The sequence below is a fragment of the Oncorhynchus tshawytscha genome, linkage group LG16 (assembly GCF_018296145.1).
Source record: "Oncorhynchus tshawytscha isolate Ot180627B linkage group LG16, Otsh_v2.0, whole genome shotgun sequence".
Lineage (NCBI taxonomy): Eukaryota > Metazoa > Chordata > Actinopteri > Salmoniformes > Salmonidae > Oncorhynchus > Oncorhynchus tshawytscha.
In genome coordinates this window covers 62,557,995-62,583,891 of record NC_056444.1, presented here as the reverse complement: position 1 = coordinate 62,583,891, position 25,897 = coordinate 62,557,995, and the positions used below count along the sequence as shown (strand labels likewise).

The 25,897-nt window shown below is 42.6% G+C and overlaps 1 protein-coding gene across 2 annotated transcripts in view; it reads right to left on the bottom strand.

Moving 5' to 3' along the window:
* The window catches only part of LOC112232569 (pleckstrin homology domain-containing family M member 2), a 48,286-nt gene that overhangs the window by 8,321 nt on the left and 14,068 nt on the right, over positions 1–25,897 (bottom strand). For both annotated transcript variants that reach the window (XM_024399626.2, XM_024399625.2), the window contains 7 exons: positions 24,781–25,638; positions 17,290–17,359; positions 13,159–13,249; positions 12,821–12,885; positions 12,061–12,149; positions 11,651–11,783; positions 9,163–9,353 (listed from right to left, as the gene is read on the bottom strand). In XM_024399626.2, coding sequence (XP_024255394.1) covers positions 9,163–9,353; positions 11,651–11,783; positions 12,061–12,149; positions 12,821–12,885; positions 13,159–13,249; positions 17,290–17,359; positions 24,781–25,638 — 1,497 coding nt within the window. The remainder of the gene's footprint in view (positions 1–9,162; positions 9,354–11,650; positions 11,784–12,060; positions 12,150–12,820; positions 12,886–13,158; positions 13,250–17,289; positions 17,360–24,780; positions 25,639–25,897) is intronic.

Sequence of the window (25,897 nt, the reverse complement as noted above, 5' to 3'; positions counted from 1 at the left end):
TTTGCAAATTATGGTGGAAAATAAGTATTTGGTCACCTACAAACAAGCAGATTTCTGGCTCTCACAGACCTTAACTTCTTTAAGAGGCTCCACTATACTCCCCTCGTTACCTGTATTAATGGCACCTGTTTGAACTTGTTATCAGTATAAAAGACACCTGTCCACAACCTCAAACAGTCACTCTCCAAACTCCACTATGGCCAAGACCAAAGAGCTGTCAAAGGACACCAGAAACAAAATTGTAGACCTGCACCAGGCTGGGAAGACTGAATCTGCAATAGGTAAGCAGCTTGGTTTGAAGAAATCAACTGTGGGAGCAATTATTATGAAATGGAAGACATACAAGACCACTGATAATCTCCCTCGATCTGGGGCTCTACGCAAGATCTCACCCCGTTCAAAATGATCACAAGAACGGTGAGCAAAAATCCCAGAACCACACGGGGGGGACGTAGTGAATGACCTGCAGAGAGCTGGGACCAAAGTAACAAAGCCTACCATCAGCAAGGGCATTGAAGATGAAACGTGGCTGGGTCTTTCAGCATGACAATGATCCCAAACACACCGCCCGGGCAACGAAGGAGTGGCTTCGTAAGAAGCATTTCAAGGTCCTGGAGTGGCCTAGCCAGTCTCCAGATCTCAACCCCATAGAAAATCTGTGGAGGGAGTTGAAAGTCCGTGTTACACAGCAACAGCCCCAAAACATCACTGCTCTAGAGGAGATCTGCATGGAGGAATGGGCCAAAATACCAGCAACAGTGTGTGAAAACCTTGTGAAGACTTACAGAAAATGTTTGACCTCTGTCATTGCCAACAAAGGGTATATAACAAAGTATTGAGATAAACTTTTGTTATTGACCAAATACTTATTTTCCACCATAATTTGCAAATACATTCATTAAAAATCCTACAATGTGATTTTCTGGAGAAAAAAAAACTCATTTTGTCTGTCATAGTTGAAGTGTACCTATGATGAAAATTACAGGCCTCTCACCTTTTTAAGTGGGAGAACTTGCACAATTGGTGGCTGACTAAATACTTTTTTTGCCCCACTGTACATATTACCTCAATTACCTCAACACCGGTACCCCCACACACTTACTCTGTACTCATACCCCCTGTATATAGCCCCGCTATTGTCATTTACTGATGTTCTTTAATTAGTTGTTATTCTTATCTCTTACTTCTTTTTTTAGGTATTTTTAGGTATTTTCCTCAAACTGCATTGTTGGTTAAGGGCTTGTAAGTAAGCATTTCAACTGTAAGGTCTGTAACACCTGTTGTATTCAGCGCATGTGACAAATAACATTTGATTTGATCATTAGAAAGCAAATTAAGGACTCCTCTTTGAACATGCATATTTCTCTAAAATGCATTTGTCCTGAGTCTGCACAGAACTGCCAAGACCTAGGATCAATGGAGATGGAGTTATTTGTTTTATCCTGAAACTCTCGACACATTTATGAAAATAGTCATGGCCTCTAAACCTTCCAGCTCCCTACTGGACCCTATTCCAACTAAACTACTGAAATAACTAATTCCTGTGTTAACCATAATAAACGTCTCCCTATCCTGCAGATGTGTACCAAACTCACTAAAAGTGGTAGTAATAAAGCCTCTCCTGAAAAAGCAAAACCTTAAACCGGAAAATGTTAAAAACTAAAAACCGGCCTATATCGAATCTACTTCCTGCCATCATGAAGAAAAATAATCATAGTACTGAGACCACGCTCGTGAAGGCAGTAAATTACCTTTCAATGGCGTCAGACCAAGGTTTTGCATCCATCCTTGTGCTCCTCGACCTTAATGCCGCTTTACACCATCGATCCCAGCATACATGGACTTGCTCCTACCCATCTCTCTGATTTGGTCCTGCCGTACATACCTACACATATGCTACAGTCACAAGATGCAGGCCTACTTATTGCACCTAGAAATTCTAAGCAAACAGCCGGAAGCAGGGCTTTCTCCTATAGAGCTACATTTTTATGGAATGGTCTGCCTATCCATGTGAGAGACGCAGATTCTTGACCTTTGTATTTATTAGGGATCCCCAAGCCAAGGCAGCAGCTACTCTTCCTGGGGTCCAAACACAGTAAGGCACTTACATCACACATACAACAAAAGATAACAGTACATAATATAACATTATTGCACCACTACATATCTACATTACAAAACAACATTACAATATACTTCTGTGTAGAGTTTGTGTGCTAGCATGTGTGTGCCTGTGTCTGTGTGTCTTCACATTCCCCAAGCTGGTCCATAAGGTGTATTTTTAGCTGTTTCTTAAATCTGATTCTACTGCTTCCATGTAGTCATGGCTCTATGTAGTACTGTGCGCCTCCCATAGTCTGTTCTGGACTTGGGAATTGTGAAGATACCTCTGGTGGTATGTCTTGTGGGGTATGCATGGGTGTCCGAGCTGTGTGCTAATAGTTTAAAAATAGACACCTCTGTGCATTCAGCTTGTCAACACTTCTTACAAAAACAAGTAGTGATGAAGTCATCCTCTCATCGACTTTGAGCCAGGAGAGATTGACATATATAATATATTAAATGTTAGCTCTCTGTGTACATTTAAGGGCCAGCCGTGCTGCCCTGTCCTGACCAATTGTAATATTCCTAAATCCCTCTTTGCAGCACCTGACCACATGACCAAACATTAGTCCATGTGAGACAAAAGTAGGGCCTGTAAGACCTGCTTTGTTGATAGAGTTGTTAAGAAGGCAGAGCAGCGCTTTATTATGGACAGACTTCTCCCCATCTTAGCTACTGTTGTATCAACATGTTTTGACTATGACAGTTTACAAGCCAGGGTTGCTCCAAGCAGTTTAGTCACCACAACTTGCTCAATTTCCACAATATTAACTACAAGATTTAGTTGAGGTTTAGTGAATGACATGTTCCAAATACAATGCTTTTAGTTGTTGAAATATTTAAGACTAACTTTTTCCTTTCCACCCATTCTGAAACGAACTGCAGCTCTTTAAGTGTTCCAATCATTTCAGTTGCTGTAGTAGCTGACGTATAGTGTTGAGTCATCCACATACAGACACAATGACTTTACTCAAAGCGATGTCATTAGTGCCTCCAGGACACCTACACCATCTGATGTCACAGGAAGGCCAAAAAGATCATCAAGGACAACAACAACCCAAGCCACTGCCTGTTCACCCCGCTATCATCCAGAAGGAGAGGTCAGTACAGGTGCATCAAAGCTGAGACCGAGACACTGAAAAACAGCTTCTATCTCAAGGCCATCAGACTATTAAACAGCCATCACTAACATTGAGTGGCTGCTGCCAACATACTGACTCAACTCTAACCACTTTAATAATGGAAAAACTGATGTAATAAATGTATCACTAGCCACTTTAAACAACGGCACTTTATATAATGTTTACATACCCTACATTACTCATCTCATATGTATATACTGTATTCTATACCATCTTGCCTATGCTATTCGGCCATCACTCATTCATATATTTTTATGTACATATTCGTATTCATTCCTTTCACTTGTGTGTGTATAAGGTAGTTGTGAAATTTTTAGGTTAGATTACTTGTTAGATATTACTGCATGGTCGGAACTAGAAGCACAAGCATTTCGCTACACTCGCATTAACATCTGCTAACCATGTGTATGCGACCAATAAAATTTAATTTGCTCTCTCTCTCCCCATCAAATTTGATTAGTAAAGACTGAAAAAAAAATGCGCCAAGACAGCTGCCCTGGGGAATTCCTGAGTCTACCTGGATTATGTTATAGAGGTTTCCATTAAAGAACATCCTCTGTGTTCTGTTAGACATGTCATTCTTTATCCACAATATAGCAGGGGGTGTAAAGCCATAACACATACGTTTTATCAGCAGCAGACTATGATCGATAATGTCAAAAGCGGCGCTGAAATGTAACACACCTCCCACAATCTTTTAATCATCAATTTCTCTCAGCCAATCATCAGTCATTTGCGTAAGGGCTGTGCTTGTTGAATGTCCTTCCCTTTAAGCGTGCAGAAAGTCAGTTGTCAATGTTCTTGTACTGTAAAATGGCATTGTATCTGGTCAACACAATTTTTATTTTATTTTTACTAAGGGTTAGTAACAGGCTGATTTGGCTGCTATTTAAGTCAGTAAAGGGGGCTTCAGTAAACTGGCCCCCTCCCAGTTAGGGGGAGTGATGAGCTCTACAGCAGTCTCACAACTCAATCGCTGGTTGAAAACTGTTTTCTGCCCCCCCAAAAGATAGAATTTGTAGATAATTGGCCCTCTTTCTGGGACTCATCCACAAACAGGACCAAGCCTGACCTGCTGAGGAGTGACGGACTCCATCCTAGCTGGAGGGGTGCTCTCATCTTATCTACCAACATAGACAGGGCTCTAACTCCTCTAGCTCCACAATGAAATAGGGTGCAGGCCAGGCAACAGGCTGTTAGCCAGCCTGCCAACATAGTGGAGTCTGCCACCAGCACAGTCAGCGTAGTCAACTCAGCTATCCCCATTGAGACCGTGTCTGTGCCTCGACCAAGGTTGGGCAAAACTAAACATGGCGGTGTTCGCCTTAGAAATATCACTAGGATAAAGACCTCCTCCATTCCTGTCATTATTGAAAGAGATCATGATACCTCACATCTCAAAATAGGGCTACTTAATGTTAGATCCCTTACTTCAAAGGCAATTATAGTCAATGAACTAATCACTGATCATAATCTTGATGTGATTGTCCTGACTGAAACATGGCTTAAGCCTGATGAATTTACTGTGTTAAATGAGGCCTCACCTCCTGGCTACACTAGTGACCATATCCCCCGTGCATCCCGCAAAGGCGGAGGTGTTGCTAACATTTACAATAGCAAATTTCAATTTACAAAAAAAATGACGTTTTCGTCTTTTGAGCTTCTAGTCATGAAATCTATGCAGCCTACTCAATCACATTTTATAGCTACTGTTTACAGGCCTCCTGGGCCATATACAGCGTTCCTCATTGAGTTCCCTGAATTCCTATCGGACCTTGTAGTCATAGTAGATAACATTCAAATTTTTGGTGACTAATATTCACACGGAAAAGTCCACAGACCCACTCCAAAAGGCTTTCGGAGCCATCATCGACTCAGTGGGTTTTGTCCAACATGTCTCTGGACCTACTCACTGTCACAGTCATACTCTGGACCTAGTTTTGTCCCATGGAATAAATGTTGTGGATCTTAATGTTTTTCCTCATAATCCTGGACTATCGGACCACCATTTTATTACGTTTGCAATTGCAACAAATAATCTGCTCAGACCCCAACCAAGGAACATCAAAAGTCGTGCTCTAAATTTACAGACAACACAAAATATTCCTTGATGTCCATCCAGACTCCCTCTGTCTACCCAAGGATGCCAGAGGACAAAAATCAGTTAACCACCTAACTGAGGAACTCAATTTAACCTTGCGCAATACCCTAGATGCAGTTGCACCCCTAAAAACTAAAAACATTTCTCATTACAAACTAGCTCCCTGGTATACAGAAAATACCCGAGCTCTGAAGCAAGCTTCCAGAAAATTGGAACGGAAATGGCGCCACACCAAACTGGAAGTCTTCCGACTAGCTTGGAAAGACAGTACCGTGCAGTATCGAAGAGCCCTTACTGCTGCTCGATCATCCTATTTTCCAACTTAATTGAGGAAAATAAGAACAATCCGAAATTCATTTTTGATACTGTCAAAAAAAGCTAACTAAAAAGCTGCATTCCCCAAGAGAGGATGGCTTTCACTTTAGCAGTAATAAATTCATGAACTTCTTTGAGGAAAAGATCATGATTATTAGAAGGCAAATTACAGACTCCTCTTTAAATCTGCGTATTCCTTCAAAGCTCAGTTATCCTGAGTCTGCACAACTCTGCCAGGACCTAGGATCAAGAGAGACACTCAAGTGTTTTAGTACTATAGCTCTTGACACAATGATGAAAATAATCAGGGCCTCTAAACCTTCAAGCTGCATACTGGACCCTATTCCAACTAAACTACTGAAAGAGCTGCTTCCTGTGCTTGGCCATCCTATGTTGAACATAATAAACGGCTCTCTATCCACCGGATGTGTACTAAACTCACTAAAAGTGGCAGTAATAAAGCCTCTCTTGAAAAAGCCAAACCTTGACCCAGAAAGTATAAAAAACTAAATCGGCCTATATCGAATCTTCCATTCCGCTCAAATGTTTTAGAAAAGGCTGTTGCGCGGCAACTCACTGCCTTCCTGAAGACAAACAATGTATCCGAAATGCTTCAGTCTGGTTTTAGACCCCATCATAGCACTGACACTGCACTTGTGAAGGTGGTAAATGACCTTTTAATGGCATCAGACCAAGGCTCTGCATCTGTCCTCGTGCTCCTAGACCTTAGTGCTGCTTTTGATACCATCGATCACCACATTCTTTTGGAGAGATTGGAAACCCAAATTGGTCTACACGGACAAGTTCTGGCCTGGTTTAGATCTTATCTGTCGGAAAGATATCAGTTTGTCTCTGTGAATGGTTTGTCCTCTGACAAATCAACTGTAAATTTCGGTGTTCCTCAAGGTTCCGTTTTAGGACCACTACTGTTTTCACTATATATTTGACCTCTTGGGGATGTCATTAAAAAACATAATGTTAACTTTCACTGCTATGCGGATGACACACAGCTGTACATTTCAATGAAACATGGTGAAGCCCCAAAATTGCCCTCGCTAGAAGCATGTGTTTCAGACATAAGGAAGTGGATGGCTGCAACCTTTCTACTTTTAAACTCGGACAAAACAGAGATGCTTGTTCTAAGTCCCAAGAAACAAAGAGATCTTCTGTTGAATCTGACAATTAATCTTAATGGTTGTACAGTCGTCTCAAATAAAACTGTGAAGGACCTCGGCGTTACTCTGGACACTGATCTCTCTTTTGAATAACAGATCAAGACTGTTTCAAGGACAGCTTTTTTCCATCTACGTAACATTGAAAAAAATCAGAAAGTTTCTGTCCAAAAATGATGCAGAAAAATGTATCCATGCTTTTGTCACTTCTAGGTTAGACTACTGCAATGCTCTACTTTCCGGCTACCCGGATAAAGCACTAAATAAACTTCAGTTAGTGCTAAATACGGCTGCTAGAATCCTGACTAGAACCAAAAAATTTGATCATATTACTCCAGTACTAGTCTCCCTACACTGGTTTCCTGTCAAGGCAAGGGCTGATTTCAAGGTTTTACTGCTAACCTACAAAGCATTACATGGGCTTGCTCCTACCTCTCTCTCTGATTTGGACTTGCCGTACATACCTACACGTACGCTACGATCACAAGATGCAGGCCTCCCAATTGTCCCTAGAATTTCTAAGCAAACAGCTGGAGGCAGGGCTTTCTCCTATAGAGAAAGCAGTGTAGCCTAGTGGTTAGAGCATTGGACTAGTAACCGAAAGGTTGCAAGTTCAAATCCCCGAGCTGACAAGATACAAAATCTGTCGTTCTGCCCTTGAACAGGCAGTTAACCCACTGTTCCTAGGCAGTCATTGAAAATAAGACTTTGTTCTTAACTGACTTGCCTAGTAAAATAAAAGGTTAAAGAAAAGTTTTTTTTTATTTTTTAAAAGAGCTCCATTTTTATGGAATGGTCTGCCTACCCATGTGAGAGACGCAAACTCAGTCTCAACCTTTAAGTCTTTACTGAAGACTCATCTCTTCAGTGGGTCATATGATTGAGTGTAGTCTGGCCCATGAGTGTGAAGGTGAACGGAAAGGCTCTGGAGCAACGAACCGCCCTTGCTGTCTCTGCCTGGCCGGTTCCCCTCTTTCCACTGGGATTCCTCTGCCTCTAACCCTATTACAGGGGCTGAGTCACTGGCTTACTAGGGCTCTTTCATACCGTCCCTAGGAAGGGTGTGTCACTTGAGTGGGTTGAGTCACTGATGTGATCTTCTTGTCTGGGTTGGCGCCCCCCCTTGGGTTGTGCCGTGGCGGAGATCTTTGTGGGCTATACTCTGCCTTGTCTCAGGATGGTAAGTTGGTGGTTGAAGATATCCCTCTAGTGGTGTGGGGGCTGTGCTTTGGCAAAGTGGGTGGGGTTATATCCTTCCTGTTTGGCCCTGTCCGGGGGGGGTCATCGGATGGGGCCACAGTGTCTCCTGACCCCTCCTGTCTCAGCCTCCAGTATTTATGCTGCAGTAGTTTATGTGTCGGGGGGGGCTAGGGTCAGTTTGTTATATCTGGAGTACATATCTGGAGTACATCTCCTGTCCTATCCGGTGTCCTGTGTGAATTTAAGTGTGCTCTCTCTAATTCTCTCTCTTTCTTTCTCGGAGGACCTGAGCCCTAGGACCATGCCTCAGGACTACCTGACATGATGACTCCTTGCTGTCCCCAGTCCACCTGGCCGTGCTGCTGCTCCAGTTTCAACTGTTCTGCCTTATTATTATTGGACTATGCTGGTCATTTATGAACATTTGAACATCTTGGCCATGTTCTGTTATAATCTCCACCCGGCCCAGCCAGAAGAGGACTGGCCACCCCACATAGCCTGGTTCCTCTCTAGGTTTCTTCCTAGGTTTGGGCCTTTCTAGGGAGTTTTTCCTAGCCACCGTGCTTCTACACCCGCATTGCTTGCTGTTTGGGGTTTTAGGCTGGGTTTCTGTACAGCACTTTGAGATATCAGCTGATGTACGAAGGGCTATATAAATAAATTTGATTTGATTTCTTACAATAGAACAGCCAATGACAACAGCTGGTGCAATGGCTGAGGTCCTAGCCGTTCTTTCACCTCGAGTGGTTTCGCTTTATAAACACATTTGATTTATTGAAATTTGATTGGTTATATTAAAAGGCGTAATGTGTAGCTTTGTGGACGACCCGACCAAATGCACATAGAAATGTGAGTTACAGATCTGTCATTCTGACTGAAAGTCTGATAAGCAGAGGATCCGTTCTATGTGCGCTATTTCTATGCTCCCCAGCCTTAAGTACACCGGCTTCAAATAGCTAAAAATAATCTTATTTTTGGTTATTGAAAATATATTTCACAGCAGTTTAGACATTACTTGTTTTGTCACAAACTGAAATAATGGAAACAGTTCAGAATTTTAGCAACCAGGCAATGGTGGAGGGATTTCGGCATATTGCTCCACTAAAAGCCTATGGCTGCCCATATATACCTCAGTATGAGGTAACAGCTCTTCCACAGCTCCTTGCCCAGGTAGGTGGTGCCAGCTCTGTAGAGTAAGGGGCCCTCTTTAGTGCTGGAGGAGTCTCCAGCACCCACCAAGGCTGTCTGGGGGGCCAGAGTCACATCCATGGGGTCCTCCCAGTGGACCAAAGAATACAGGCGGATGACCACTTCAGAAACCTACAGAGACACACAGTGTCAGTAAACAATTCTATCATTTGTCTATTACTCATTGTTATACGTGTTGGGCATATACACTACCATTCGAAAGTTTGGGGTCACTTGGAAGAGTCCTTGCTTTTGAAAGAAAAGCTGATTTTTTTGTCTATTAAAATAATCAAACCGATCAGAAATACAGTGTAGACATTGTTCATGTTGTAAATGACTATTGTAGCTGTAAATGGCAGATTTTTATATGGAATATCTACATAGGTCCATTATCAGCAACCATCACTCCTGTATTCCAAGACTGAAAACTGTTGTTCTGATTAAAGAAACAATAAATCCGGCCTTCTTTAGACTAGTTGAGTATCTGGAGCATCAGCATGTGGGTTCGATTACAGGCTCAAAATGACCAGAAACAAATAACTTTCTTCTGAAACTCGTCAGTCTATTCCTGTTCTTAGATATTAAGGCTATTCCATGCTAGAAATTGCCAAGAAACTGAAGATCTCGTACAACGCTGTGTACTACTCCCTTTGTTACGAATCCCTTTTGGCCCGACAGTCTAGGGGGGATGGTAATGAGACCCGTAACATAACTCATGCAAATTATTATTGTGACAAAGTAAAAGTGTGAACGAAATAACCACGACAACAGAAATCTACCGTCAAACTCCAGGTTTATTTATAAACACACGGTAATGGGGGGGAGCAGGAAAAGGGGCTGAGCTGGACCCAAGGAAAGAAACAATAAATATACAAAAACACCCCTAAGCTAGACTAGCCTACTTTAACAACAGCTAACTAACTAACCAAAAATACAGTGGGTGGTCCGCCCAGTTCTAACTAGTGTATTTAACAAAGTTCACCTACGGGTAGTGTATGCCCATGGGCGACTTGTCTTGGTTTCCCCCTTTTCCCACCAGCAACAAACAAACACCATAACCAAAAACAATACTCACAGGTGATGACAAAGTGCTATGGAGGTGCTCAAACAAAAGAGAGGTTAAGACACAAAGCGAGAGTGAAACACAGAGACCTACAGACATGGCATTTACAGAGAGATTGAGCTCTAGAGCAAACAAATGATGGGGTTTTTAAACCATGGGGAAGGAACTGTGATAGGGTAGGAAATAGGAGGTGTGTCTTCTGATTGATGATTGATTGTTGACTGATTGGGGAGTGATGATTTTCACCTGTGAGGGGAGAAGGAGAGAAAGGAAACACACACACACAGGATAACTGTATCCGTAACACCCTTCATAGAACAGCAAAAATAGGCTCTAACCAGAGTAGAAAGAGGAGTGGGAGGCATTGGTGCACAACAGAGCAAGAGGACAAGTACATTATAGTGTCTCGTTTGAGAAACAGACGCCTCACAAGTCCTCAACTGTCAGCTTCATTAAATAGTATCCGCAAAACAACAACAGTGAAGAGGCAACTCCGGGATGCTGGCCTTCTAGGCAGAGTTCCTAGTGTCAGTGTTCTTTTGCCCATCTTTTATTTTTATTGGCCAGTCTGAGAAATTGCTTTTTCTTTGGAACTCAGCTTAGAATGCCAGCATCCCGGAGACGCCTCTTCACTGTTCTATGAACAGCATTGAACAAGATCTTCAGTTTCTTGGCAATTTCTCACATGGAATAGCCTTCATTTCTCAGAACAAGTATAGACTGGCGAGTTTCAGAAAAAAGTTATTTGTTTCTGGTCATTTTGAGCCTGTAATCTAACCCTCAAATGCCAGTGTTATTGCTTCTTTAATCAGGACAACAGTTTTCAACTGTGCTAACATAATTGCAAAAGTGTGTTCTAATGATCAATTAGCCTTATAAAATTACCAACTTGGATTAGCTAACACAACGTGCCATGGTTGCTGATAACGGGCCTCTGTACGCCTATGTAGATATTCCATTAAATATCTGCTGTTTACAGCTACAAGTCATTTACAACATTAATGTCTACACTGTATTTCTGATCAATTTGATGTTAAAATGGACAAAATGAAGTGCTTTTCTTTCAAAAACAAGGTCATTTCTAAATGACCCCAAACTTTTGAACGGTAGTATATACTGTAGAACACATATGATTGAGCTGGTGATGTCTACTGACGCATATAACCACTCCACATCAGATGAAATCCATAATTTATGACGGTTAAGTGCCTCTTGTAATTTGATTCCAATCAAATTTAGACTTCACTTCTTGAGCATAAATTAGTATCCAGGCATTTTTCAACATGACATTTGTCTTTCATTTACATGACAGTCCCTGATAAATTATGTTAGTGTGCAGGCCTAGCTAGATATCGGTGTTCCTCACCTCACAGTGAGACTCCTGGGAGACAAACTTAGTGAGGGCTAGTTTCTCCATGGTGGCGTCGGTCAGCACCGAGGGGTAAGGAGGCTCCCTGCACCCCTTAATCATGGCCGACTTCAGGGCCGCCAGGAACCAGCTGAAGGATAGAGAGAAGGAAAAAGAGCATGCTGGATTAGAAAAGAGAGGGAGGGATAAAGAGTGTGATTTATTCTACTGGTCTCCTCTCCTTCATCTATACTGATATGAAAACATGATCTAAGTGAGGGCGTGCCAACTAGGAACTTGCTTTCTCAGTCCAGCCCTTTAGTTTCTGTGCATTTGGAGGAAAGGAAATGGGAGAGGAAGCCACCTTAGACTATAAAGATTCCGCCCGGGAAAAGGGGAGAGCAGGGCAGAGGAGAGGAAGCACTCACATAGTCAACGAGGAGTCGGATGTGTCCAGGAGAAACTGCCGTCTTCGGTTTGTGCAGACCAGCGTGACCGTCTGCTGGTCCACTCCCACCTGAGAGACGGACAGGGACAATATCACAACTTAGTGGAATGGACATTGACAATAACTCTTCCTTCTTGTCGTTTTCCCTCTTCTGTCCATCAGCTTTTTAGGTGATGGTCGTGAAGCAAATGTGCTATATAAAACCAACTTTTAAATTTTTATGAAAATTGTTAAGGCTTCCTTCAATCACTTCCATTAAACAGCCCAAAGTGCTTCATAGCCTAAAATGATATGGTGGCATCCACACTATCTGGAAAATCAATTCCATTACATAACTGTAGAACATAAAATAAGAATTGGGCATTCACTTTCTTAAATTCCAGCTGCTGCACATTTGTCCATATAAGTCTGACAATTTGTATTTGCACATGTTGAAGTCAAATGAAAGACAGTTACAGGGACAATGGCTGCGTGATTGTCGGCCATATTGGAATTCACATAAACAACAACTAGAATGACCTGAACCTAGTAAACTCATGAACCATCTGACCTCATGAACCTTGTAATTTAAGGATCCTGCATGACCCTGACGCTAAACATTGACCAAGACAACCTTCAAGCTAACCTGGAAGAAAACCTATTGCGCGCTTGCAGAAAAGACAGCCATGTGACATTACAAGAAACCAGTCACAGACAATCTTGACAGTAGAAAACATATCCCAGCAGTGTAGACAACTCACAGAGACATAGTCCAACTCATTGTAAGAGATGGCGTCCTCCACTGTATAGGGCTTTTCTGCTGCACCTGAAAGAGCGAGAGAAAGGGAGAGCGAGAGACAGCATGACAAGCAAAGCCAAAAGACACCACCAAATGTTGCTCTTATCCAGAGCAACTTACATACATTTTACATGCATACAGTGCATACATTTTTTAATTTTTTATTGTTCCCCCTGTGGGAATTGAACCCACAACCCATGCTCTACCAAGTGAGCCACACGGGACCCACCATTAGAGAGCAAGAGAGAGTGAGACGGAAATAACGAGTATCTGAGAGCGTGGTGAGCAGTAAACCCTCACCTTTTCTCAGCAGGTAGATGTAACAGTCAGTCAGCAGCAGGTAGAGAGGCTGCAGGTCTCCCTCCATGTGACCCGTGCTCATCCTCACCATCTGGGAACAGACAAAAATAACCAAAGACTCAGGACTGCACCTTTTCATATAGACTACAAAGCATTCTAATCTCACTGATTTACTTACCAATACCTTTGAAATCAATTTGTTCCAGATAGTGTACAAATAAATAACTTTCCTAATATTGCGTTGCACCCACCCTCTTTTGCCCTCAGAACAGCCTCAATACGTTGGGGCATGGTCTCTACAAGGTGTCAAAACATCTACATGGATGCTGGCTCATGTTGACTCCAATGCTTCAAGTTAGCTGGATGTCCTTTGGGTGGTGGGCCATTCTTGATTCACACGGGAAACTGTTGAGCGTGAAACCCAGCAGCGTTGCAGTTCTTGACACAAACCGGTGTGTCTGGCACCTACTACCATATCCCATTGTCTTACTCATTCACCTTCTAAAATGGCACATATACACAATCCGTCTCAATAGCCTCAAGCTTAAAAATCCTTCTTTAACCCGTCTCCTCCCCTTCATTAACATTAATTGAATTCGATTTTACAAGGGATCATCATTCACCTGGTCAGTCTGTCATGGAAAGAGCAAGTGTTCTTAATGTTTTGAACACTCAGTGTATAAAGATGCATTTAGAGTGGAGATGGTTGGGAGGCCCTGGCAGCGTCCCGATTATCCATGCTTCTCCTAAAGTGTGTGCTTGCACACACACTCAGTCATGGATTTAAATGCATTAGATTGAAGGAAAGCATTGGCTGGAGGGAATTTCCACCATTGTAAAATCCATAACGGGGAGTATTTAAATGCACATTTCAGAATAAGAGTGTTAGAACTGATAAGGCCCCGGGAATTGATGAGGAATTTAAAAGCTGTATGGAAAAACAGCTTTGTGGAAAAACATTCCCTATTCCCTCCATCGTTGCTCTCTTTACATGAAACATGCATGCTTACGGATTCGGTAGACTATTAATCACAAACTGGCAACAGAAGCAGGATCTGTCTTATTTCTGTAGATATTAAGGATGATTTCTAAAGCCAGGCACGCTTAAAAGTTGGGCTATTATTACTTATAGACCTACTTAAGGTATACTCTCTCTTCAATTTTCTTAATTAAGCCATGGGTGGTTTCCTCACTCTGCTGCTGCCTCAGCAGCATTGTTCTCAACACCAATATGCTGGTTAAGTTTGCTATTATGCACATACCAACATATAAGGAAAGGTGCAAATTTAATGACGTACTGAAGATTATGTTTCAGAACCGCGAACAGCAACCGATATCCATCGCGGGAGAAAGCGTGTTTGTTATAAAATAATATTATATTTATTGGTGTTGCACCATTATTCTAACATAATATAACCATGTACAATTTCAGTACCACGTCTTAAGAGTGATGGACTGTGCCAGCCCCGTGGCCTCAGCAATGGATTAGTCCACTGAGACAGGTGTGAATCAGACATGTATCTTGTGCACCACTTAAATCAATTTGTGACTAAAGAAAAGTCGACCAACAGCCTATTGACCAAACAATCGACTGACGACTAAATGGGTTCAGCCCTAATCAATACAACAGTATGCATATGTCTCTCTTGGCTAAAAGTAGAGGAGAGACTGACTGCATGACTTCTTATTTTTAATTTAAAAAACTACATGTTGGAAATTCCAAATTGTTTGCATAGGCAACTTACGCACAGCACTGACACACACACACTTACCCACCAGACATGCCACCAGGGGTCTTTTCACAGTCCCCAAAACCATAACAAAATCAAGAAAATGTACAGGATGATTGCATGGAACTCCCTTCCATCAAAGATTCCTCAAGTGAACAGCAAACCTGGTATCAAAAAAAAGATTAACACCTCGCCGCACAACACCTCTTCCCTATTTGACATAGCTATTGTTTGTTTCTACTGATATGTAGACTATGTGTGATGTTTTAAATGTACCGTAATTGCTGGACTATTAAGCGCACCTGAATATAAACCGCACCCACTGAATTATTACAAAATATGTATTTTGTACATAAATAAGCCGCACATGTCTATAAGCCGCAGGTGCCTACCGGTACATTGAAACAAATTAACTTTACACAGCCTTTAAACGAAACACGGCTTGTAACAAAAATTAAACAGTAGCCTACCAAGAAAATCATTGGTCACCATCTTCCTCCTCCTGTGCACTGAAACCACTGAAGTCATCTCCTTCGGCGTCGGAGTTGAATAGCCTCAGAATTGCTTCATCCGATGTTGGATCGCTGTCCTCTTCAACACGCAGCAGTCCAGTCTTTTGAAACTCGTTGATGAGTGGATTTTTTGACAATGCTCCACGCTGTCAGCAGCTCTATTTCCTTTTCCAACAGCCAGATCCATCGCCTTCAACTTGAAAGCTGCATCATATGCATTTCTTTGTGTCTTTGCCATGATGAGGGTGACAAAATGACTACCGTAATCAGAATGATGGGAAGTTTGAGCGCGCTCGATTTACGTCACATTATGTGACGGTGCTCAGTTTGAATCATGAATCTTGTGAAAGCGGAAAAAATCCATAAATTAGCCGCGTCATTGTATAAACCGCGAGGTTCAAAGCGTGGGAAAAAAGTAGCGGCTTATAGTCCGGAAATTACGGTATAGAGTTCTGTCCTTGTCTATTAAAGGAGTACTTCTATTTTTTAAGTAAATGGCATGTTATGGAAGGGTCCAGACACCTTTGTGATTTCACATGATTTTGAGAAACTACGGGGGCCCTGAAAAATCATAAACAAAGGCTCTAAAAAATTTTTTTTTTTTTTTAAATGCAGTGCATTCGGAAAGTATTCAGACCCCTTCCCTTTTTCCACATTGCAGCCTTATTTTCTTTATCAAGCTACACACAATACCCCATTATGAGAAAGTGAAAACAGGTTTAGACATTTTTGCACATTTATTTACCTTATTTACATAAATATTCAGAACCTTTGCTATGAAACTCAATTTTAAAAAAAGAAATATATATATATATATATTTTTTTATAACCTTTATTTAACTAGGCAAGTCAGTTAAGCACAAATTCTTATTTTCAATGACTGCCTAGGAACAGTGGGTTAACGACAGATTTGAACCTTGTCAGCTCGGGGGATTGAACTTGCAACCTTCCGGTTACCAGTCCAACGCTCTAACCCACTAGGCTACCCTGCCGCCCCAAAATTGAGCTCAGGTACATCCTGTTTCCATTGATCATCCCTGAGTTGTTTCTACAATTTGACTGGAGTTCACCTGTGGTAAATTCAATTAATTGGAAATTATTTAGAAATACACCTGTCTATAATAAGCTCCCACAGTTGATGGTGCATGTCAGAGCAAAAACCAAGCCATGAGGTCGAAGGAATTTTCCGTAGAGGTCCAAGACAGGATTGTGTTGAGGCACACACCTGGGGAAGGGTACCAAAAAAAATTCTGCAGCATTGAAGGTTCAAGAACACAGTGGCCTCAATCATTCTTAAATGGAAGAAGTTTGGAACCACCAAGACTCTTCCTAGAGCTGGCCGCCCAGCCACACTGAGCAATTGGGAGAGGGGCCTTGGTCAGGGAAGTGACCAAGAACCCGATGGTCATTCTGATAGAGCTCCAGAGTTCCTCTGTGGAGATGGGATAACATTCCAGAAGGACAACCATCTCTGCAGCACTCCACCAAATCAGGCCTTTATGGTAGAGTGGCCAGACGGAAGCGACTCCTCAGTAAAAGGTACATGACAGCCCGCTTGCACCTAAAGGACTCTGAGACCATGAGAAACAAGATTCTCTGATCTGATGTAACCCATGATGAAACTCTTTGGCCTGAATAAAAAAGGGTCACGTCTGGAGGAAATCTGGCACCATCCCTACGGTGAAGCATGGGTGGCAGCATCATGCTGTGGGGATATTTTTCAGCGGCAGGGACTGGGAGACGAGTCAGGATCGAAAGAAAGTAGAGAGAGATCCTTGATTAAAACCTGCTCCTGAGTGCTCAGAACAAGGGCGAAGATTGACCTTCAACAACCCTAAGCACACAGCCTGATTACACCCCCCCCACCCAACATAATATACTAGGCTTACCTTGAAGAGCTGCTCCTCTGTCTCTCTGAAGACGTGGATCATGAGCAGTAGCAGGTGATTGTTGTCCACCCTGAAACAGCCACACAATCAGAATCGCCCCAAAAAAGCCTTAACAGTTATGTAATTTTGTGCACGACCGACAGATTTCCGATCGAAATGCTAGTAATAGATCTGTCATTCTGATTGCTTCCCTTCAGTAAGTTTAATTTGTTTATTTTTACTTTCAGTTTTGTACATCAGACTCATACAGCTACAAAAACAAGCTATTTCTGCCAAGATAGATTTTTTTGTTATTGAAAAAGATGGTACAATGATTCTCTACACTATACATTGCTTGTTATGTCACAAACTGAAATCAGGTGGACATTTAAGAAAAAATATTTTCCAGATATTGTGCCTTTAAAAACCGCTAGAGTCGATGTCTGCCTTGCGGCAATCTAACTTGCAAAGTAACAAAAATCACCATCAAAATCAGTATTTTTTTGTTGTTGCATGGGCTGCATCTCAATCCACCACATCCACCAACAGTGGCCTTCCGCATCTGCGGTGGAACATGGCCGAGCTAGAGCGGTGTTTGTCAGACAGTGAGACATCCCAAAAATCGGTGTTGTCGCTAAAGTGTCTGTAGTGTCTGAATGGTTTGGCCTACAAACTAATCATCTGACCACTCTACGTAAAGATGACTCTCATGAACACGATGGTGTTCTCTGTTTCGCTCTACGGCCAAAAGCGTGATGGAACTCGACTGGAGTTGGTAACGCTTATCTGCCAACTTCTGTCTGTTGTGTCCGAACAGTTTGAGCTACGCACTAATATGACCCCTCTATGGAAAGGTTAGACTCTCACTAGCACGTACATGTCAGAAAATGAAGGTATAAACAGAGTGTACAAAATATTAGGAACACATTCCTAATATTGAGTTGAACCCCCTTTTGCCCTTAGAACTTACTCAATTCGTCAGGGCATGGACTCCACAAGGTGTCAAAAGCGTTCCACAGTGATACTGGCATATGGTGAGACTCCAATGCTTCCCACAGTTGTGTCAAGTTGACTCGACTTCCTTTGGGTGGTGGATTATTCTTGACAGACGCGGGAAACTGAGTGTGAAAAATCCAGCAGCGTTGCAATTCTTGACACACTCAAACTGGTGCGCCTGGCACCTACTACCATACCCTGTTCAAAGAAACAAACCTTTGGCCTTGTCCACTCACCCTCTGAATAGCACACATACTTCCAGTTCCTCAGTGTCCAAATCACTAAAGACTTAAAAATGGTCCAAGCACACACGTACAAAAGGTGCGACAGCGCCTCTTTCCCCTCAGGAGGCTGAAAAAGTTTGGCATGGGACCTTAAATCCTCAAAAACTTCTACAGTAGTACCATTGAGAGCATCTTGACTGGCTGCATCACTGCCTGGTAGGGTGCTAGAGGGTGGTGCGGACAGCCCAGTACATCACTGGGGCCGAGCTCCTGCCATCCAGGACATATAAAATGCATTCGGAAAGTATTCAGACCCCTTCACTTTTTCCACTTTGTTACATTACAGGCTTATTCTAAAAATTATTAAAGAATAAATAATCCCCATCAATCGAAATACAATACTCCATAATGACAAAACAAAAACAGGTCTAGACATTTTGCTAATTTAGTACAAATATTAAAATGAAATATCATAATTACTTAAGTATTCAGACCCTTAACACAGTACTTTGTTGAAGCACCTTTGGCAGCAATTATAGATCCTCTCAAACTCTGTCAGGTTGGATGGGGAGCGTCGCTCCACAGCTACTTTCAGGTCTCACCATAGATGTTCGATCAGGTTCAAGTTTGGGCTGTGGCTGGGCCACTCAAGGCAATTCAGAGTAGAGGTCGACCGATTAGGATTTTTCAACGCCGATACAGATTATTGGAGGACACAAAAAAAGCCAATGCCGATTAAATTGGCCGATTTTTTAACTGTATTTGTAATAACGACAATTACAACAATACTGAAAGAACACTTATTTTAACTTAATATAATACAGCAATAAAATCAATTTAGCCTCAAATAAATAATGAAACATGTTCGATTTGGTTTAAATAATGCAAAAACAAAAGTGTTGGAGAAGAAAGTAAAAGTGCAATATGTGCCATGTAAGAAAGCTAAAGTTTAAGTTCCTTGCTCAGAACATAAGAAAGCTGGTGGTTCCTTTTAACCTGAATCTTCAATATTCCCAGGTAAGAAGTTTTAGGTTGTAGTTATTATAGGAATTATAGGACTATTTCTCTCTATACCATTTGTATTTCATATACCTTTGACTTTTGGTCAATTGGCACTTTAGTATTGCCAGTGTAACGGTCTAGCTTCCGTACCTCTCCTCGCTCCTACCTGGGCTCGAACCAGGAACACAACGACAACAGCCACCATCGAATCAGCGTTACCCATGCAGAGCAAGGGGAACAACTACTCCAAGTCTCAGAGCGAGTGATGTTTGAAATGCTATTAGCGCACACCCCGCTAACTAGCTAGCCATTTCACATCACTTCGTTACACCAGCCTAATCTCGGGAGTCGATAGGCTTGAAGTCATAAACAGCAGAGCTGCTGGCAAAACGCACGAAAGTGCTGTTTGAATGAATGCTTATGAGCCTGCTGGTGCCTACCATCGCTCAGTCAGACTGCTCTGTCAAATCATAGACTTAATTATAACATAATAACACACAGAAATGCGAGCCTTAGGTCATTAATATGGTAGAATCCGGAAACTATCATCTCGAAAACAAGACGTTTATTCTTTCAGTGAAATACAGAACCGGTCCGTATTTTATCTAACGGGTGGCATCCATCAGTTTAAATATTCCTGTTACATTGCACAACCTTCAATGTTATGTCATAATTACATAAAATTCTGGCAAATTAGTTCTCAATGAGCCAGGCGGCCAAAACTGTTGCATATACCCTGACTCTGCATGCAATGAACGCAAGAGAAGTGACAATTTCACCTGGTTAATATTGCCTGCTAACCTGTATTTCTTTTAGCTAAATATGCAGGTTTAAAATTATATACTTCTGTGTATTGATTTTAAGAAAGGCATTGGTGTTTATGGTTAGGTACACGTTGAAGCAACGACAGTTCTTTTTCGCGAGTGCGCACTGCATCGATTATATGCAAAGCAGGACACTCTAGAAAAACTAGTAATATCAATAACCATATGTAGTTATAATTAGTGATTATGATTGATTAAGTTTTATGCTAGCTAGCAACTTACCTTGGCTTCTTACTACATTCGCGTAACAGGCGGGCTCCTCGTGAGGCAGGTGGTTAGAGCGTTGGACTAGTTAACCGTAAGGTTGCAAGACTGAATCCCTGAGCTGACAAGGTAAAAATCTGTCATTCTGCCCCTGAACGAGGCAGTTAACCCACTGTTCCTAGGCCGTCATTGAAATTAAGAATGTGTTCTTAACTGACTTGCCTAGTTAAATAAAGATTAAATAAAAGGCATAAAATAAAATCCGGCAAAAATCGGCATCCAAAATTACCGATTTCCGATTGTTATGAAAACTTGAAATCGGCCCTAGTTAATCAGACATTCCGATTAATCGGTCGACCTCTAATTCAGAGACTCCCAAAGACGCTCCTGCATTGTCTTGGCTGTGTGCTTAGGGTCGTTGTCCTGTTGGAAGGTGAACTTTTGCCCCAGTCTGAGGTCCTGCATGCTCTGGAGCAGGTTTTCATTAAGGACCTCTCTGTACTTTGCTCTGTTCATCTTTCCCTCGATCCTGAATAGTCTCCGTGTCCCTGCTGCTGAAAAACAATCCCCACAAGATGATGCTGCCACCACTAAGCTTCACCAAAGGGATGGTATTGGCCAGGTGATGAGCAGTGCCTGGTTTCCTCCAGACGTGACACTTGGTATTCAGGCCAAAGAGTTCAATCTTGGTTGTATCAGACCAGAGAATCTTGTTTCTCATGGTCTGAGAGTCCATTAGGTGCCTTTTGGCAAACTCCAAGCGGGCTATCATGTGCCTTTTACGAAGGAGTGTGTTCCATCTGGCCACTCTACCATAAAAGGCCTGCTTGGTGGAGTGCTGCAGAAATGGTTGTCCTTCTGGAAGGTTCTCCCATCTCCACAGAGGAACTCTGGATCTCTGTCAGTAACCTTCGGGCTCTTGGTCACCTCCCTGACCATCGGGTTCTTGTTCACCTCCCTGACCAAGGCCCTTCTCACCCGATTGCTCCTTTTGGCCAGGCTGTCAGCTCTAGGAAGAGTCTTGGTGGTTCCAAACTTCTTCCATTTAAAAATGGAGGCCACTGTGTTCTTTGGGACCTTCAATGCTGCATAAAATGTGTTGGTACCCTTCCCCAGATCTATGCCTTGACACAATCCTGTCTCTGAGTACTACAGACAATTCCTTTGACCTCAAGGTTTGGTTTTTGCTCTGACATGCACTGTCAACTGTGGGACCTTATATAGACAGGTGTGCCTTTCCAAATCATGTCCAATTAATTGAATTTACCACAGGGGGACTCCAAGTTGTAGAAACATCGCAGGGATGATCAATGGAAAAAGGATGCGCCTGAGGTAAATTTCAGGTCTCATAGCAAAGGGTCTGAATACTTATGTTTTGCAAACATTTCTAAAAACCTGTTTTCACTGTCATTATGGGGTATTGTGTGTAGATTAAATAAATAAATCCTCAATCGATTTTAGAATAAGGCTGTAATGTAACAAAATGTGGACAAAGTGAAGGGGTCTGAATACTTTCTGAATGCACTGTTTGTCAGACGGTGTGGAAGGAAGGCCAGTAAAATCTTTAAAGACCTCAACCACCCAAGCCAGACTATTCTCTCCTCTTCCACACGGCAAGCAGTACCAGTGCATCAAGTCTAACACCAACAGGCTCTTGAAAAGCTTTCTTCCCAAGCAATAAGACTGATAAATAGCTAACAAAATAGCTACACAGACTGAGTTAACCTTGCATCTTTATTGACCTTTTATTTTTACACTGTCTATATGCACACTGACAGGCCCTACACTCACTCCATCATCTGCTCACTCACACATAATATGTACTCTACACACACACACACACACACACACACTCACACACTCACAAGCTGCAGCTACTCTGTTCATCTTATATCCTTTTGCCTAGTCACCTTAGCCCTATACATACTGTATCTACCCTCCATCACTCCAGTATCCGGTGTAGGCCGTCAATGTAAATAATAATTTGTTCTTAACTGACTTGCCTATTTAAAATATATATATACAGTGGGGCAAAAAAGTATTTAGTCAGCCACCAATTGTGCAAGTTCTCCCACTTAAAAAGATGAGGCCTGTAATTCTCATCATAGGTACACTTCAACTATGACAGACAAAATGAGAAGAAAAAAAAAAAAAAAAAATCACATTGTAGGATTGTTAATGAATTTATTTGCAAATTATGGTGGAAAATAAGTATTTGGTCAATAAGAAAAATTTCTCAATACTTTGTTATATACCCTTTGTTGGCAATGACAGAGGTCAAACGTTTTCAGTAAGTCTTCACAAGGTTTTCACACACTGTTGCTGGTATTTTGTCCCATTCATGCAGATCTCCTCTAGAGCAGTGATGTTTTGGGGCTGTTGCTGGGCACCACAGACTTTCAACTCCCTCCAAAGATTTTCTATGGGGTTGAGATCTGGAGACTGGCTAGGCCACTCCAGGACCTTGAAATGCTTCTTACGAAGCCACTCCTTCGTTGCCCGGGCGGTGTGTTTGGGATCATTGTCATGCTGAAAGACCCAGCCACGTTTCATCTTCAATGCCCTTGCTGATGGAAGGAGGTTTTCACTCAAAATCCCACGATACATGGCCCCATTCATTCTTTCCTTTACACGGATCAGTCGTCCTGGTCCCTTTGCAGAAAAACAGCCCCAAAGCATGATGTTTCCACCCCCATGCTTCACAGTAGGTATGGTGTTCTTTGGATGCAACTCAGCATTTTTTGTCCTCCAAACACGACGAGTTGAGTTTTTACCAAAAAGTTATATTTTGGTTTCATCTGACCATATGACATTCTCCCAATCTTCTTCTGGATCATCCAAATGCTCTCTAGCAAATTTCAGATGGGCCTGGACATGTACTGGCTTAAGCAGGGGGACACATCTGGCACTGCAGGATTTGAGTCCCTGGCGGCATAGTGTGTTACTGATGGTAGGCTTTGTTACTTTGGTCCCAGCTCTCTGCAGGTCATTCACTAGGTCCCCCCCGTGTGGTTCTGGGATTTTTGCTCACCGTTCTTGTGATCATTTTGACCCCACGGGGTGAGATCTTGCGTGGAGCCCCAGATCGAGGGAAATTATCAGTGGTCTTGTATGTCTTCCATTTCATAATAATTGCTCCCACAGTTGATTTCTTCAAACCAAGCTGATTTCTTCAAACCAAGCTGCTTACCTATTGCAGATTCAGTCTTCCCAGCCTGGTGCAAGTCTACAATTTTGTTTCTGGTGTCCTTTGACAGCTCTTTGGTCTTGGCCATAGTGGAGTTTGGAGTGTGTGGACAGGTGTCTTTTATACTGATAACAAGTTCAAACAGCGGCCATTAATACGGGTAACGGGTGGAGGACAGAGGAGCCTCTTAAAGAAGAAGTTACAGGTCTGTGAGAGCCAGAAATCTTGCTTGTTTGTAGGTGACCAAATACTTATTTTCCACCATAACTTGCAAATAAATTCATTAAAAATCCTACAATGTGATTTTCTGGATTTTTTCCCCTCATTTTGTCTGTCATAGTTGAAGTGCACCTATGATGAAAATTACAGGCCTCTCTCATCTTTTTAAGTGGGAGAACTTGCACAATTGGTGGATGACTAAATACTTTTTTGCCCCACTGTATAGCGAAATCCCTGCTCCTTGTAAATCCCTTTAAATATGCTATTGGAACTTCACCATGTATTTGGTATGCTTACTTAGTTATTGTGTTCTTTATATTTCTTATTTATTATGTGTTTTACTAGTATTACATTATTATTGATTATTGCAAAAATCCTTCTTTAACCTATCTCCTCCCCATTCATCTACACTGATTGAAGTGGATCATAGCTTTCACATGGATTCCCCAGGTCAAGAGCAGGTGTTCCTAATGTTTTTACTCAGTGTATTATGGAAGTAGTTTAGTGCCCAAAACAATTGGTTAAATATGGGTAAAAAATGTAATAATTTCTTACATTTTTTAAATAATCGCTCAGATATAGGACAGACACTTAAGTGTATGAATCTGTTATTCAATGCGTTTATATGGGTTAATTTGTGGCCAAATTCAATGTTTCAAATACATGTTTTATATATTCTTTTGATACCTAAATGGGTTCTAAAATTCTAAATAAAATAGCTCAATGATCCTTGGTATGACCATCTTAAAACAGTTCTATGTTAGCAGGGTAGAACATCCCCCCCAGCTTAGACAATAATTAAAAAAGGTTCCATTCATGGTTCACCCAAACATGTGTAATTAATCTCCCAACTCACTTGAATTCTGCAGAATGGGAGTTTTCTGTTGGACTGAGCCTGTCCTCTTCAGTTTCTCCAGCAGGCAATCCATTCTCAACCACCCCTGCCTCCTCTAAGAAGGGGTCCTTTCCTGGTGGTGCCTCTGCCTCATCTTCATGGCCACCAGGAAGAGCCTGCGGCTGGCCATGCCCTGCAGTGTCATGGTGGCCACCACGCGTGGCAGCAGCATCTGGACTGTGGGGGATAAAGCAGTAAAAGTCTGCAGGGGCCAGAGGGGCCTGCAGGAAGCTGGGGCTCGGGGCCAGAGCAGGGCGCAGCAGGAGGAGGGCCCCAGCTTCCGAGTCAGGCGGCTCAATAATCGGATCCCCCCGAAAGGGCTGCTGCCCCGGGGGCTGGGAGTTGGCTTCAGGGCTGCCAGAGGAGGACCTTCTAGGGAGGGAACTCTGATGGGTCTTCTCCCCCTCCTCCCCCTTATCTTCTTCCTCTCTGTCTGGTCGCCACCAGGCCTGCCCCCCGTCCAGAGCTCCATTGAGCCGGTCCATAACATCACGTAGAGGCTGGCCAACACTGTCCATGGAGGTGTCAGTCATCTCCGGCAGCCGCAGGAGACCCTCCGCAGGAGACTCATCCTCCTCCTGGCCTTCCTCATCCCCCATCCCTCTCCTTCTCCTCACTGTCTCGGCCCCTGAGCCCTGCGGCGGCCCCACAGAGGGGCTACAGGAGTCTCCATCCAGCCCCTCTCCCCCTCTCGCCTGGGTTCCGTCTTCTACTTCCGCTTGCTCGGAGGCCGCTGTGTTCTGTTCATTGCTCACCGAGGAGTTGCTGGAGCCCTTCACGACATGGCGCTTCTTGGCAGGCTTCCTTCGTGTAGCCATCCTGGTGGAAAGAAAAGCAGTACGTCATAATAGTTAGTCCATGTGTACTCCTCCTAGGTCCATATGAATTCCTAACATTTCACAAGCCAAAAAGCTAGGTGACTTGCTGACCTGTATGAGTGTGCCAATAAATGAGGGCTTCGCTTGACCTGATAACCCCGATGTTTGTTGAGCTAAAATGAAGTTGGAACATGCCATTTGGATTCAATAACTCCAAGCTCTGTGTGTTGAGGCTGAGAAAAAGTGTGGGCAACATAAAC